The sequence below is a fragment of the Salmo salar genome, chromosome ssa04, assembly GCF_905237065.1.
Source record: "Salmo salar chromosome ssa04, Ssal_v3.1, whole genome shotgun sequence".
Lineage (NCBI taxonomy): Eukaryota > Metazoa > Chordata > Actinopteri > Salmoniformes > Salmonidae > Salmo > Salmo salar.
The window spans coordinates 67,562,234-67,579,333 of record NC_059445.1 but is presented as its reverse complement, the minus strand read 5'-3'; the positions used below and the strand labels follow the sequence as shown (position 1 = coordinate 67,579,333).

At 40.7% G+C, this 17,100-nt stretch overlaps 1 protein-coding gene across 1 annotated transcript; it reads right to left on the bottom strand.

Moving 5' to 3' along the window:
• Positions 1-8,524: 8,524 nt before the first annotated feature.
• Positions 8,525-16,436, bottom strand: LOC106603708 (40S ribosomal protein S3). The gene is made up of 7 exons (XM_014197714.2): positions 16,303-16,436; positions 15,477-15,607; positions 14,762-14,855; positions 12,839-12,933; positions 12,152-12,339; positions 10,334-10,571; positions 8,525-8,598 (listed from the first exon to the last, which is right to left on the bottom strand). The coding sequence occupies exons 1-6, from the start codon at positions 16,330-16,332 to the stop codon at positions 10,372-10,374; spliced, it is 738 nt and encodes a 245-aa protein (XP_014053189.1). The 5' UTR covers positions 16,333-16,436; the 3' UTR covers positions 8,525-8,598; positions 10,334-10,371.
• Positions 16,437-17,100: the final 664 nt, after the last annotated feature.

The window sequence follows — 17,100 nt, the reverse complement described above, 5'->3', positions numbered from 1 at the left end:
ATTCTATGAATCTATTCATTAATGAATGAGCTGCTCATGCTGTTCCAAGATAAGGTAAGATTTCTCAATTTCTGATTTAGTGTTTATTTACTTATTATTAATGAACTGCTGTTACTGTAAATGGTTAGCTAACTGATATATCTTAGCTACCAAGCTAACCATTGGTAATCTTAAATTATGCTATACAGACAAAACAACAGTATATATTGCTAGATATTTACATTTTAGTCATTTAGCAGACGCTCTTATCCAGAGCGACGTACAGTAGTGAATGCATACATTTCATACATTTTTTCTCCGCACTGGTCCCCCGTGGGAATCGAACCCACAACCCTGGCGTTGCAAACACCATGCTCTACCAACTGAGCTACACAGGACAGTTTACACCTGTGCAAACTGTGTGTGTATATGTGTGTGTATAGCAATTTAATTAAACATCCAATCAATGCTTTAAGTGTTGTGCAGTAGGTCCACACCTAAAGGGTTGTAGGTTCCTGTCCAGAAACAACCCCTAGCCCTAGACACTTCTGGAGATCTGAGAGAATTGGACAGGTTTAAGCAACACCGGCAGATATATGCCCTAGCTATAGTTAGTCAGTGGTTGCACATCTATTTAGCTGGAATGAAGCATGGGTGTGAATAGTAGACATGTAAATATTCTTTCACAGTTTACAGCAGGTCTCCAGCTACCCAGACCTGTCTATTCAGCCTGATAGGGTGCTGTGGGTGTGTCCAGTTTACACCTGTGCAAATCTATGTGTGTATAGCAATTTAATTAAACATCCAATCAATGCTTTAAGTGTTGTGCAGTAGTTCCACACCTAAAGGGTTGTGGGTTCCTGTCCAGAAACAACCCCTAGCCCTAGACACTTCTGGAGATCTGAGAGAATTGGACAGGTTTAAGCAACACCGTCAAAATTCCACCATGCCTATCAGAGGGTAAGGTGGAGCTCTCACCGTGTGAGCCATCAATCCCTCTCAGATTTTCACAAGTGTCTAGACTCTGGGCAGTAGGGGCTAGGGGTTGTTTCTGTACAGGCCATGGGTATTATGGTAGCTCAGTCAGCCAGGCACTGTCAAAAAAACGTAATAGCTGTCACATACTTGTTTCCTTTGTCCTTGAGGGAATCTCAATTGCATTTCCTTGATTCGTTGCATCCTCTCTCCTCAAAACCCACTGGATGAAAAGGTCAGAGGTCTCTCCCCTCTCGCCTCTCGCCTTCTCATCCAATGGGTTTTGAGAAGGAAGCGAGGAGAGAGGATGTGAGGAATGAAGGAAATGAAATTGAGATTCTCCCCATGTTTCCTCCATTCCTCATCTCCCTCTCAAAGCACATTGGTTGGAGAGTAGTGAAAGTTCCTCCCCTCAGGCTCCAATGTACTTTCAAGGAGAGGCTAAGAGTGAAGGAAACAAGGACAGAGGATGCAAGAATGTGATGTCTAGTTTTCACACACACTGCTTGAAGAGTTTACTGATTATGATTTAATTGTCGGTTATTATTGTCAATGATTTTGTCGACAGAACCCATTGTATTATATTACTGAATTAAATTATATGAAATTTAGAAACATAGAATTGCAGTAGTTTTATCTTTTTCTTTCTTCTGGAATGTTTAGCATGGCTATAAATGATAGAGAAGTTGACTAAAGCACAAACAGACCTGGCTACTAGGTATGACAAAAAAACATGCAGTGTCCTTGTTTTATGTGACTAGGGCTGTTACCGTGACCATATTACTGCAGTCAAATTCCACATGACCATTTAGTCACGGTAACTAGGCTTCTCCAAAACTGCACTGATGCTGCTGATGGTCATTAGTAGCCTACCAAACTGGCTAACTGCCAGTCACTAATGCCCTGGTACTCAGCGATCTATTGTCCCTCTTATCACTCTGACATCAATGCAAATGTAATCGATAATCAACTCATAAACACTTCATGATTTGGGGCGTCAGGTAGCCGGCCTAGTGGTTAGAGCGTTGGACTAGTAACCGAAAGGTTGCAAGTTCCAATCCCCGAGCTGACAAGGTAAAAATCTGTCGTTCTGCACCTGAACAAGGCAGTTAACCCAGTGATGCTAGGCCGTCATTGAAAATAAGGATTTGTCCTTAACTGACTTGCCTAGTTAAATAAAGGTAATAAAAAATTAGAGCCCTATAAGGTTATGCCATTTTGTGAGAAAACAGAATTTTGATGGCCTTATTAAAAATAAGAGGATCCCATCAGCTTTCTATAGGCTAGGCCTACTATATTTATTTCTCAACTTTCCTAATATTAAGCACATTGCTTCGCTTTACAACATGAGTATAGTCTACCTGGCTGGCATGAAAATGACCTGCGGGAAAAGCATCCTCCATTCGCTATTTAAGTGCGTAGATTACAGGTATTTTTTCCCCCTGCCCTCGTTCCAACAGGTGCATGATAATGGTCCATTCTAAATCAAAACCAATTTCACACATATATTATTTAGTATATGTAAAAACTAGATTAAATTAAGAATAGTCTGATGGATAACAATATTATCACGTGTGAATGATGCCCACCATCTGCAGTAAGGCAAGAAACAGCACGTCTTTTTTTGCAACTTTTTCAAATCATAGTCACACACATCATGTAGCCTAGCCCATAGACCTATATGTTTTGATAAGGTTTGTATCACAACTAAAGTGACCAAATAACTCCAAACGTAGCCTACAGGCCTACAACCCCTGGAACACAGTTAGAGAGCACATAGTCTAGAAAGCCAAGTGAAACGTGTTCTTATAAACCCAGCCATTGCGCAATGGCATGTGAAAACAGAGTTTTGACTGGCCACTATTTAAAACAGGATCCCAGCTTTCTCGGGCTGCTATATTTATTGCTAAATTCTTAAAATTAAGCACATTCATCTGTTTTACAACCTGGCATACATAGGTGGCGCATGTGTTTCAAGTTTGGGGAAGCTAATTTTCACCATAAAAATGCATATTTATAATAAAGCATTCCATGCATCATTGCATTTGCAGACTTATGTAAGATAGCCTGTTATTCATAATGTGATGATTGGATAGTCATAATTTAGGCAACAACAAAAAAGACAGTTCAACGCATGGCTGAGCTCATATAGCATAGAGTAGGCCGAGGCTATTTTTTATGTATTTATTTTATTTCACCTTTATTTAACCAGGTAGGCCAGTTGAGAACAATTTCTCATTAACAACTGTGACCTGGCCAAGATAAAGCAAAGCAGTATGACAAAAACAACAACACAGAGTTACACATAAACAAACGTAGTCAATAACACAATAGAAAAGGAAAATAGAAAAATCTATTTACAGTGTGTGCAAATGTAGAAGAGTAGGGAGGTAGGCAATAAATAGGCCATGGAGGTGAAATAATTACAATTTAGCATTAATACTGGAGTGATAGATGCAGGGGCGAAAATCTGATATCAACTTTGGAGGGGACAATTACATGAAATTTTCTCAAGAGCAATTCCTGAGGGGGACACCAAAAGTAGTGCTGTATCACATAGCCTACATTGTAATATGGTAAATGTATATTGAGGAACCAAAGAAATAAGGTGTTTGCCGTACTCCTAACTACCGGTACCCAAAACTACACAACTAATCACAACAGCAATACCATTGCCATTAACAAATCTTAGTTCAGTCACCAGTTTAAGTTGAGAGTGGGGGTATCCATGGCATTTTCCAATTATGTTCCTATTTTACAAGTCAAAAAAATTGAGAACCTTTCATAATGTTGCCAAACAAAGACTCAACAAACTTACCTGAGACTCCCTGTCTCTGCCAGTCTGTCCCTGCATATCTGTCGCCAACTCTGCTGTCTGTGTGCCATCTGTTGCCTGCTCTGCCTAATGACATCATTGTGAAACATTTCCATTAGACTTTCATTTCTTTCTTATGAACATTTTATCAACTAGTCTTTGAGATATTAGGCTACTAGGGTTCTTACTATGCATTTTGGTGTATTAAAAAATACTCTGATGTCCGTCTTTTATTTTTCTACCTGGCTGGCTGGCTGGCTGGCTACACACACACACACAGTGTGTAGGTTATTTACAGTAGGAGATGGGCTTCTATCATCTTCTATCATTCTATTTGGGCTTCGATCTAAAAGGTAGCTAGCAAATGTGAAACGGATTAAAATGACAAGAGTTGACAGCTGTATGAGTTCACCATTTACACAACATATGCTGCAACCTTTTGTAATTTTAATAGTTTGTTTCATATTGACTGGCTTCCAACAATAGCTGAATTTGCAAAGCTAGCGAGCACCAATTGAGTTTCAGTGGTGTTTGCTATAATCTCTGCTACCCGGGTTAAATAAAGGTGAAATAAAATAAATAAATAAAAGTTCCCTTGTGACAATTTAGCTTTTGCAACGAGACCATTAAATATATTTAAGACAATGGTAGAAGAGAGTGTAGTTCTGTTCAGTTTGGACTTCAGTTTATCGCTAACCTTATCACAGGGCCTTTGAAGCACTAACTTACATCATCTGCATGCTGATCTTGAAATAAATTGACGATAGCAAAGATTCCATCTTTGACGACGCCACATAAATGGAATAGGTACTAGCTAGCTTAATAGTTAATATTTGCGCGCTAGCTCTGCATATTCAGCTAGTGTGTGTGCGCGATTGACTAGATTAACCTCACATCAGTTACATTCATTGAGTGCCTTTCAGACAGTAGATACGACCCCTCTGTTACCTTGCCAACTAAGGAACTGGCAGTGGATCAAACCATTGCGAGGCAAAGGGTGGGGGGGTCGCAATGTTTTGAAACTTAAAAACGTGCTATTAAGTGTCTATAATCAGCACAATTGCTTTCATTGCGTATTATTAATATTATTTAAATTACATAGTTATGTTTCAGTGATATATTGGGGGGGACAAATCATATTTTTCCCAGGATGGGGGGGTCGTGTCCCCCCCGGGATTTCCGCCCCTGGATAGATGTGCAAGTAGAATACTGTTGTGCAAGAGGGTAAGAAATATAATGGGGATGAGGTAGTTGGGTGTGCTATTTACAGATTGGCTGTGTACAGGTACAGTGATCGGTAAGCTGCTCTGACAGCTGATGCTTAAAGTTAGAGAGGGAGATATGACTCCAGCTTCAGAGATTTTTGCAATTCGTTCCAGTAATTGGCAGCAGAGAACTGGAAAAGGAAAGGCGGCCAAAGGAAGTGTTGGCTTTGGGGATGACCAGTGCAATATACAGTTGAAGTCGGAAGTTTACATGCACCTTAGCCAAATACAGTTCAACCCAGTTTTTCACAATTCCTGATATTTAATCCTAGTAAAAATTCCTTGTCTTAGGTCAGTTAGGATCACCACTTTATTTTAAGAATGTGAAATGTCAGAATAACAGTAGAGAGAATGATTTATTTCAGCTTTTATTTCTTTCATCACATTCCCAGTGGGTCAGAAGTTTACATACACTCAATTAGTATTTGGTAGCATTGCCTTTTAAATTGTTTAACTTGGGTCAAACGTATCAGGTAGCCTTCCACAAGCTTCCCACAATAAGTTGGGTGAATTTTAGCCCATTCCTCCTGACAGAGCTGGTGTAACTGAGTCAGGTTTGTAGGCATCCTCGCTCGCACATGTTTTTTCAGTTCTGCCCACAAATTTTCTACAGGATTGAGGTCAGGGCTTGGTGATGGCCACTCCAATACCTTGACTTTGTTGTCCTTAAGCCATTTTGGCACAACTTTGGAAGTATGCTTGGGGTCATTATCCATTTGGAAGACCCATTTGCGACCAAGCTTTACCTTCCTGACTGATGTCTTGAGATGTTGCTTCAATATATCCACATAATTGTCCTTCCTCATGAAGCCATCTATTTTGTGAAGTGCACCACTCCCTCCTGCAGCAAAGCAACCCCACAACAGGATGCTGCCACACCCGTGCTTCACAGTTGGGATGGTGTTCTTCGGCTTACAATCTTCCCCCTTTTTCCACCAAACATAACGATGGTCATTATGGCCAAACAGTTCTATTTTTGTTTCATCAGACCAGAGGACATTTCTCCAAAAAGTACGATCTTTGTCCCCAGCAGGTACAGGTCAATATCCTCCAGGATACCTGGGCCAGGTCAATTAGAAAGGCCTGCTTGCTGAAGTGTTTTAGGGGGCGTTTGACAGTGATGAGGGGTGGTCGTTTGACCGCGGACCCATTATGCATGCAGGCAATGATTGCTGAGATCCTGGTTGAAGACAGCAGAGGTGTATTTAGAGGACAAGTTCGTCAAGATGATATCTAAGAGGGTGCCCATGGTTACGGATTTAGGGTTGTACCTGGTAGGTTCAGATACATTTGTTGTTTCTTTGCATGGCCTTTTATAAACACATTTCATGCAGTTCTACTACACTTTAAATGACTGGAGACATTAGCAGAATCTTTTTTAATACAACAAATTGTTATTTTTTATTTTCTTTTTATTTCACCTTTATTTAACCAGGTAGGCCAGTTGAGAACAAGTTCTCATTTACAACTGCGACCGTGCCAAGATAAAGCAAAGCAGTGAGACAAAAACAACAACACATAGTTACAGATGGGATAAACATACGTACAGTCAATAACACAATAGAAAAATCTGTAAACAGTCTGTTCAAGTTAATGAAGTATGGCAATAAATATGTGGCGAAGTCATTTCAATTTAGCAATTTACACTGGAGTGATATATGTGCAGATGAGGATGTGCAAGTAGAAATACTGGTGTGCAAAAGAGCAGAAAAACAAATATGGGGATGAGGTAGGTAGTTGTTTGGATGGTCTATTTATAGATGGGCTGTATACAGCTGCAGCAATCAGTAAACTGCAGCGATCTGTAAATTAATGATTAATTAGCCAACTGGAGCTCCAACATGCAGGACTAGTGAAATAAAATAATGAAAATGGTAATAAAAACAAAAGAAATAGAAGTAGCACTATATACATAATAACATTGGGGTGGAGGCAGAGTAAAGACTGTTAAGGGGGTGGGGTGGAATGACCATAGGGGGAGCAGCAGCATGATCATTGAGTTAAATAAAACAATATATATATATATATATATATATAAACAATTGAAACAGTGTTGAACAATACATATGTCCATCTAAACTGGAGGAGGAAATGGGCAAAGCTAACATTTAAGTAGATAACTAAAATACGTTAGTATTTTCATTGTCTTCTCTTTACAGCTATAACCATTTGCTTTGCAAACTGTTTTTCTGCGATTGAATTTAGAAATATTGCGAAATTTGGAACTCACTCGTAACTCAACAATAATCTACCCAAATTGCCACACTGCCTTTCCTTCCGACTGTAGGCATTACGATTTAAAACAAGCGATTTATCCTCTGTCATGCTTTAGTAGCCTATTTTGAATTATTTTATGTATATAGACAGGAGTCGGCTATTTAGGCTATATAATTCAATTTACTTTACGAAAAGCTTAGCTTCCCCTAGCCTTATGGACGCGCTGCCTATGCGTGCATATTAAAAACGTAACCGCACCTAACCTCCATTCGCTATTCGATTGCAGGATGTAGATGAAGGCCATTCTAAATACAAAATATTCCACCAATAGCGTATATATAAAGACCAGATTAAATTAAGAAGTCTGATGGGTGAGAATATTGTCAAGTTCTTGTCAAATTGTGAATGAGTGATGAAGTCTGTGCAACAATTTAAAAGATTTTACTAAGTTACAGTTCATAGAAGGAAATCAGTAATATATTTATTAGGCCCCAATTTATGGATTTCACAGGGCCCACCAATCAAAATGTCAGATCAGGGCCCAATATAAGGACAATTCAGAAAATGCTATTCTGTTCTTTTGAAATAAGGCTGTGTTTTCTTCATTGCTTCTTTAAACTAAAATTAACCACTGGTCACTTTAATGTTTACATACGATTTTACCCATTTCCTGTCAACAATCAAGCAAAACAGGATGTGCCTGAGCTCAGTTAAGTCTCATTGGAAAGTGTCTGAATACTTATGTAAATAGGGTATCTGTTTAATACATTTGCATAAAATTCAAAAATGTTTTTGCGTCATCATTACGAGGTATTGTGTGTAGACAAAGTTTTTTTTATTGAATCCCTTTTAGAATAAGGCGGTAATGTAACAAAATGTGGAAATATGGAAAGGGACTGATTCCGAACTTAATGTATTTGTATGACGGTGTCTAGACATGGACAGTATGAATAGAAAAGGTGTGCTGCAGTAGTTTAATAGGATGAGCCTTGACTGGAATACAGTATATACACATAATGGGTAAAATAGTATGTAAACATTAAAGTGACCAGTGACTGTTCAATGACTATGTATAGGGCAGCTGTCTAAAGTGCAGAGTTGAGTACCAGGTAACAGCCTAGTAACAGGGACTTAAGTTCAGGGCAGGGTACTGGGCTACTTGTAACATTTGGGGTGTGTATCAAGGTAAGTTACTTAGAAAAGGATTTTAAAAGGCAAAAGGCTCAAAACATTAATAGTAAGGGAATTTGGTCAAATAATTGCTAAGACAAAACATTTTCAAATATTTTATTTGTTTCTCGACAAACACTTAAATGTATTTGGAGAATTTCCTCGACTCATGATGACCTGTAAAAGAACAGAAAGGGACATCATTGACATTTCGCCACCTTTAAGGGTCAGCAACGCTGGCCCCCGAAAGTTCAGTGAAGAAAAAAAAAACAAAAAGTCTAAATTGTAAAATGCACATCGATGTAATCAAGGTATGAAATTGTTTAAATACAATCTCTTATTGGGCTTAGTTGTGGTCAATGTGCAGTGTACAAATTATTAATTATGTTCTGGCCACCTGACCAAATCACTCCTGAATCTAGTTGCCTACTCTTGCTTTAAACCCTTCTAAGACTCTTTAAAAAGACATTCTGCAGTTCAAACAAAGTGGTACCCCACCATTGTTTCAGTAGACAGCTGAGGGATGGGCAGGAGAAATACAATCCCTAAAATTCATAGACATATGGATGCAAGGACTAACCATCCATGATATCAAAACATTTGTTTTAAATGATTTGAGGATAAATGCAAACATTGTTTACAAACAATGAAGTAAAACAAGCTTATATTTTGGGCTCTGATGGGGTATGACAGTTTAACTAAGCTCAAGGGGCATTTAAGTTATTCTTAAAGAAACAATAGGTATTAGGGCTATTGTTTGGTCGATATCTTGTTTGAGCAACAGCCTTTCTTTAGTCGAAGTCGCAAGTTAAAAAAATATGGTACAAGACCCCAAATTACACATATAGAAGTAGGTCTAGGCTACTTGGCCTGTGCTCAAATGTCAGCCTGTAAATGTGCCCATTTGGGCCCGTTTTGATAGTATTTCTGATTGTCTTAACTCACCAGCTGTAGAGTTTCTCCTCCCAAAAAATGTTCACCTCAAAACAGCAAGTAAACAAAGTATTTTTTTTTTGAATCCACCGAGAATGACAATAGTTCCTCAATGTATTTGACAAGTAATTCTGTCTCTCTCCCTTTCGATAGCCACTTGACATGAAAGGTTAAAGTGTAATGCTCTGATCCACTGGAAATGTCATAAGATAACTGATTACTTCTTATCCCCTGCACAAAAAGCCTACAGCCGTCTGTCCCGAGCTCACTGGTGCAGGAAACAGGAGTCCAGAATATTTGACACAATGTAAATTGGCTAGCACTAGCTTAGGGCCAGACAGTTGAAACAATGTTTCAAGTTCATGCAGACAGCCACTTGTAGCCAATGTGATTTCTTAGATTTTTATTTTAAAATCTAGATTTTTTTTTCTCCCTGCAGGCTGCAATGTTTTTAATTTCTCAGCTTTATGTAGGTTATTTTTATAGTTGGCAATGGCAAGTTACTTTAATATTTAGATCATTTAGAGTAACCACATGACAATGACAGATCCAAAGATATAAATTAAATAAATCCTAACTGGCACGCAGATCGGTAGAAATGGTAAGATAAATTGGCACTCCAGATGGAGAAGTCTGCTGACACCTAGTGTAGCCTATTAACAGGATCTTCAGGAGCATAGCAGCAGGAGAGGGTCGAAAGAACTTACTCTCGGTCAACCAAGATAACTACTATTTTTTGGTCGGGGACAACCCTAATGGGTATACATGATAATAATTTGATGTAGCAATCGCAGATTTCAATTTAAACAAAATGTATATATTAGTATGTCAATGGGTAACGTGTGTTATGATGCCAAGCGTCCCTGCCAGCAGTGTGATGCAGACAGGGATAGTAGGAAAAAGAGTTTGTGTGCAGGGGGAAAGTCAAATCAGCGCTGTAACTTATCCTGCCTTTAACACTTCACTAAACCCGTCTTACATTGAAAATGTGAGACGCTGGCTTGGGGTCCCTCATGGTTATGCTGTTGGGACGGGTGTGGCAGGTGCGACAACAGCGGCCTCTGGCTTGGCTCCCTTCTGCTCAGAGATGGGCGTTGAGGGGACCAGCTCGTCCTTGGGCTCCACGATGCTTACGTGGTCAGGGAGAGGCTTCTTGGGGCCAATCTTACCGCTGGGATCCCAGGGAAGCATGATCTTCACCTTAATCCCCAGCACACCTTTGGATAGGCGGAAGAGATTGCACCCCAAGTATTAGTCACCATTTCATCACTTATTATTTTGATCCTGTTGCATAACACGTCCTCTTGGTCATGGTCTGGCCCATCACTAATGCTTGATTCACACCACAGGGCAGACCCAAACCACTCAGAGCTAGCTTGGATCATTTATTCTCACTGTGCTTTCCTGTAATATCGCCGTTGTCCTGAAGTGTACACTCGTTCACTACTTCCCACAAATCTAAAAACATTGGAATGATGGAGGCATGGGCTACTGGGAATTTCAACCATATTTCTTATACCAGCCATTTCCTTTGAAATCAGTGAAAAGGAAGTGAACAAGTGTACACTTTGGGATGAATAAGATCATTGGGATATAGCCACATTGTCCATCACAGCACAGTTCTAGTAAACATGGTGGATGAGTAAAGAGGCCAGTGAAGACAGCTTGGGCCTATAGTGCCTTCAGAAACTATTCACACCCCTTGATTTTTCCACAGCCTGAATTTAAAATGGATTCAATTAAGATTGTTTCACTGGCCTACACACAGTACCCATAATTATGTTCAGAAACTTTTACAAATTAATTAAAATTGAAAAGCTGAAATGTGTTCAGTATCAAGCCTAAATTGAAAAATAGTCACAAAATAAGTTCCACGGACTCACTGTGCAATAGTGTTTAACCACATTTGAGTGACTATCGCATCTCTGTACACCACACATACAGATAATTGTAACGTTCCTCAGTCGAGCAGTGAATTTCAAACACAAATTCAAACAAAGACCAGGGATGTTTTCCAATGCCTTGTAAAGGGCACCTATTGGAAGATGGCTAAAAATAAAAGCATATATTTAAGATCGCTTTGAGCATTAGTGTTATTTTTGGGGCAAATCCAATACATTGAGTACCACTCCATATTTTCAAGCATAGTGGTGGCTGCATCATGTTATGGGTATGTTGGAAATCTAAAAACTGCGCAGTTTTTCCCAGAAAAAAAAACCCGAAATGCACCTAAGCACAGGCAAGATCCTAGGGGAACACCTGGTTGTGTGCTTTTCACCAGACACCGGGAGAGGAATTCACCCTTCAGCAGGACAATAACCTAAAACAAGGCCATATCTATACTGGAGTTCCTGAGTGGCCGAGTTACAGTTTGACGCAAATCTACGACAACGGTTATCTAGTAATAAACAAAAACGAATTTGATAAATCTTGAAGATTTTTGAAAAGAATAAATGGCTAAATGTTGCACAATCCAGGTGTGGAAAGCTCTTAGACTTCCCCAGAAAGACTCACATCTGCAATCGCTGCCAAAGGTGCTTCTACGAAGTATTGACTCAGGGGTGTGAATACTTATGTAAATGAGCTAATTATGCACTTAATTTTCAATACATTTACAAAAGTGTCTAAAACATGTTCTAACTTTCATTATGGGGTACTGTATGTGTAGATAAGTGAATAACATTTTTTTTTAATCAATTTTGAAATCAGGCAGTAACAAAATGTGGAATAGGGTATAAATACTTTCTGAAGGCACTGTATAGTGTGAATCAAGCATAAAACTCCTGGGTGAACTCACCTTGACGGAGGAGCACGTGGCGGACAGCGGTGTCGACGTAGTAGTTAACGGGGTCTCCACTGTGGATCATGAGGCCATCCACGAACTTCATTGACTTGGCCCTCTGGCCCCTGAGCTTTCCAGAGACCACCACCTCGCAACCCCTGGACCCGCTCTCCATGATGAACCGTAGGACACCATAGCAGGCCCTGCAACACAAAAACGAGCAGAATTAGAAATGACATATCTTCAACTTCGCTCCTAAACACAATTCATCCCACCATTTAGAAGTGTAAAATATTGACTTTATCAATAGGATCTTCCAGTTCCAACTAAGGAATAACTATTCACAAGAGGTGTAACACTGCATCACTTCACCATCTTTTCATTTGCATATTCATGATAATTATTCGTTAGCATTGTAAAGGTCAATTGTGGCTGAAGGCAGAGTTTACAGTATGCTGTCAGTTGTTCAAATGAATGGTTGTTCTAATACACAACTGAAAACTAAGCTTACCATTTTCACTGCACTTGACATACTCCACAAACATCTTGAAGTTGGACATTTCAGTACATATACATTTAACATGCCATATAGTGGCATTTCTAAATTCAGAGTACTTGTATTCCATATTAGCAATCAAACAATGAATCAAGTACTATACCTAGGTAGCGCTAAAAAAAAAAAAACAGGTCAAAGATCCTAACCTGCGGACAGCGAGACCCCCGAGAAGCTTGTAGCGCAGAGACTCTGCCTGGGCAATGGCGCAAAGACCACGAGTGGCAACCTTCTCAGCATATAGCTGATGGCAAGAGAAACAGACATGGAAAGTTACATAAAACACTCACAGTTTGGTGCAAACCTTTCATAGTACAGACCCCCCCCCCCACAAGGATGTTTTGGGGACAATGAGACAATGGTAGAATTACTGGTAGTATTTGACAAGGAACAAGCAAATATACTGCTCAAAAAAATAAAGGGAACACAAAAATAACACATCCTAGATCTGAATGAATGAAATAATCTTATTAAATACTTTTTTCTTTACATAGTTGAATGTGCTGACAACAAAATCAAAAATAATCAATGGAAATCCAATTTATCAACCCATGGAGGTCTGGATTTGGAGTCACACTCAAAATTAAAGTGGAAAACCACACTACAGGCTGATCCAACTTTGATGTAATGTCCTTAAAACATGTCAAAATGAGGCTCAGTAGTGTGTGTGGCCTCCACGTGCCTGTATGACCTCCCTACAACGCCTGGGCATGCTCCTGATGAGGTGGCGGATGGTCTCCTGAGGGATCTCCTCCCAGACCTGGACTAAAGCATCCGCCAACTCCTGGACAGTCTGTGGTGCAACGTGGCGTTGGTGGATGGAGCGAGAGATGATGTCCCAGATGTGCTCAATTGGATTCAGGTCTGGGGAACAGGCGGGCCAGTCCATAGCATCAATGCCTTCCTCTTGCAGGAACAGCTGACACACTCCAGCCACATGAGGTCTAGCATTGTGTTGCATTAGGAGGAACCCAGGGCCAACCGCAGCAGCATATGGTCTCACAAGGGGTCTGAGGATCTCATCTCAGTACCTAATGGCAGTCAGGCTACCTCTGGCGAGCACATGGAGGGCTGTGCGGCCCCCCAAAGAAATGCCACCCCACACCATGACTGACCCACCGCCAAACCGGTCATGCTGGAGGATGTTGCAGGCAGCAGAACGTTCTCCACGGCGTCTCCAGACTCTGTCACGTCTGTCACATGTGCTCAGTGTGAACCTGCTTTCATCTGTGAAGAGCACAGGGCGCCAGTGGCGAATTTGCCAATCTTGGTGTTCTCTGGCAAATGCCAAACGTCCTGCACGGTGTTGGGCTGTAAGCACAACCCCCACCTGTGGACATCGGGCCCTCATACCACCCTCATGGAGTCTGTTTCTGACCGTTTGAGCAGACACATGCACATTTGTGGCCTGCTGGAGGTAATTTTGCAGGGCTCTGGCAGTGCTCCTCCTTGCACAAAGGTGGAGGTAGCAGTCCTGCTGCTGGGTTGTTGCCCTCCTACGGCCTCCTCCACGTCTCCTGATGTACTGGCCTGTCTCCTGGTAGCACCTCCATGCTCGGGACACTACGCTGACAGACACAGCAAACCTTCTTGCCACAGCTCGCATTGATGTGCCATCCTGGATGAGCTGCACTACCTGAGCCACTTGTGGGTTGTAGACTCCGTCTCATGCTACCACTAGAGTGAAACCACCGCCAGCATTCAAAAGTGACCAAAACATCAGTCAGGAAGCATAAGAACTGAGAAGTGGTCTGTGGTCACCACCTGCCGAACCACTCCTTTATTGGGGGTGTCTTGCTAATTGCCTATAATTTCCACCTGTTGTCTATTCCATTTGCACAACAGCATGTGAAATTTATTGTCAATCAGTGTTGCTTCTTAAGTGGACAGTTTGATTTCACAGAAGTGTGATTGACTTGGAGTTACATTGTGTTGTTTAAGTGTTCCCTTTATTGTTTTGAGCAGTGTATAAACAGGTTGCTGTATGCAGGGGGGAAAGAACACTGCGCAAGCGTCACTGTAAATTATCCTGCAGACTGCCCTTCCTACATCTGATATGAAATGTAATTTACCTCAACACTGCCCTCTGGGAAGCCAAACCTCTTCTGGACCACTGCAGTCAGCTCACGTATACGACGCCCCTTCTCACCAAGCACGTTCTGTGTCCTGGAGAAAGAACATGGTCTGTTAGCACCTCATCAGTTTGATTCAACTCACTGGCTCTCTCAGCAGTAGTTACCAGAAACAAAACCTCCTCAAAAACAGGGTTTGTCAGATATTCAGACCTCATAAGCGGTCATATGTTGAGAAAAGTCAACATTACTCAGCTGTTGCAGAAAATGCATTGAAAATATTGGGAACATTGTTGCATTCACCGCAAACAGCAATCCCTTGTTTAAAAAAATAACAATGACTGTATACGCCACAATCCAAAATGAAGGGAACAGATTTGCTTCATGTAATTTCCAGATTTGCTGTGTTAAGCTCTACTATTAATTTTCAGTTAAGGAATATTGCTGGTCATGCACAAACAATAACATGGATTAATCTTGACAAGACTACTTTTGAGGTCAAAATATCCAACAAACTTTGATTTTGGAGTGGAACGTGCTTTCAAGATCATAAATCAAGTGGTCAGTCTTGAGTAGATGGCCGTCACTAGTACGAAGGGGGAAAAAAAATGTATGCATTCACTACTGTAAGTCGCTCTGGATAAGAGCGTCTGCTAAATGACTAAAATGTAAATGTAGTCCTCTGTGGTTGTCATGTCTGGATTTTTGGTCTCACCTGGTAGCCAGGATGATGATTTCAGTTCTAGTTGGGGTGACACGAACCTCCACACCTGAGTAGCCATCCTCAGCCAGCTCTCTTGTGAGGAACTCGTTCAGTTCGGCTTTGAAGATACCATCAGCGACAAACTAAAAATACGAGACAAACTGTAAAAATATGAGGACAGGCGGAGAGCGTGGTTATCAGCAGGGAACTTAGCCATATTAACAAGGACCTGGTTTGACAGACGGCAACCTGGCTACTTGTTGCAACAATCAGTAGACTAACCATTGTTACACTAACATGTCTAACAAAAGTAAATATTTAAGTTTAACTTACATGTAACATGCCAATAATATTAGAAAAAACTTGAACCCAACTCTATCCGGTGTAATATTTACATTAAGTAGTTTAACTAACGTTAATCGTTTTTCTAACGCACCTAGTCTTCAGCCTCGCGGTGATATTTTGATGTTTTATGTGAAACTGAAAATATTGCATAAGAAACATGCATGGCCAGGATAATAACCATCAAGGTGCGGATTGCGTGAAATCGAGGCTGCGCATATAAAAGGTAACGGTGGGTTAGTAAAGTAGTTAGTCTTTCGCTAGTTAGCTACACTAGTCAATTAGGAATATATTTCGGCACGCTTCAGCATGGGATCATGTGCGCGTGCTGGCTAGCATGCTAAAGAACTAGCTACCGGCAATGGCTTCAAAGCCACAGAATATCTTAAATTCTACTCACGTGACATGTGCCGCAGAAATTAACTGCCTAACTATAAGAATGGGTTCTATTTAGGTGAACTCAAAACTGTAAAACTAAAGATAAATCGGCACAAACCTTCCTCTTCTTGGAAATTTGCACCGCCATCTTGGGATGTGTCGTTAACCGGAAAGACTAATCTGTTTCCCGGAAATGCTAATATCAAACCGTTTTTATATCAACGCATGCGCGCGCATTCCCCTGGTCGGCTAGCCATGAGGTAGAATATTAATACATACAAAATCTCAATAGAGGTCTGACCATTTTATTTCCGTCTGAGATATGTGTGTGTGTGTGTGAGAGAGATATATATATATATATATACACACACACACACACACACACATATATACACACACACACACACACACACACATACATACATACATACATACGCTACACAGCTGATGCCCCCTGGACTGTTTCAATAACATGGTACCTGATTTGGTTTACCTGTCCGCCCCAGCCTTGAACTCAGGTCCTGTATGTACCTAACTGACCTGCTCTGCCCATTCATCGCCATTTACCCGTTGTTGTCTTAGTTCTCCTGTTCAACACCTGTGATTTCTTTATGCCTCTCTCTGTCAATATGTCTTGTCTACTGATGTCTTGACTAATCTTTTCAAATTTAACTGTAGAGCCCTCAGTCCCGCTCAAAATGCCTTAGATAGTTCTTTCTTCCCACCCCACATACATGCGGAGACCTCACCTAGGTTAACTGATGCCTCCAGAGATGAAACCTCTCTCATTGTCACCAAACGCATAGGTTTACCTACACTGTACTCACATTCTACCATACCCTTGTCTGTACATTACGCCCTTGAATCTATTCTACCACACCCAGAAATCAGCTCCTTTTATTCTCTGTCCCCCACG

Coding starts and splice junctions, on each gene's coding strand:
- LOC106603708 (XM_014197714.2), bottom strand. CDS start 16,332: ATGGCGGTGCAAATTTCCAAGAAGAGGAAG. Junction 15,608..16,302: donor AAATTTCCAAGAAGAGGAAG/GTTTGTGCCGAT, acceptor TCGTATTTTTAG/TTTGTCGCTGATGGTATCTT. Junction 10,572..12,151: donor CCACGTGCTCCTCCGTCAAG/GTGAGTTCACCC, acceptor GCCTATCCAAAG/GTGTGCTGGGGATTAAGGTG.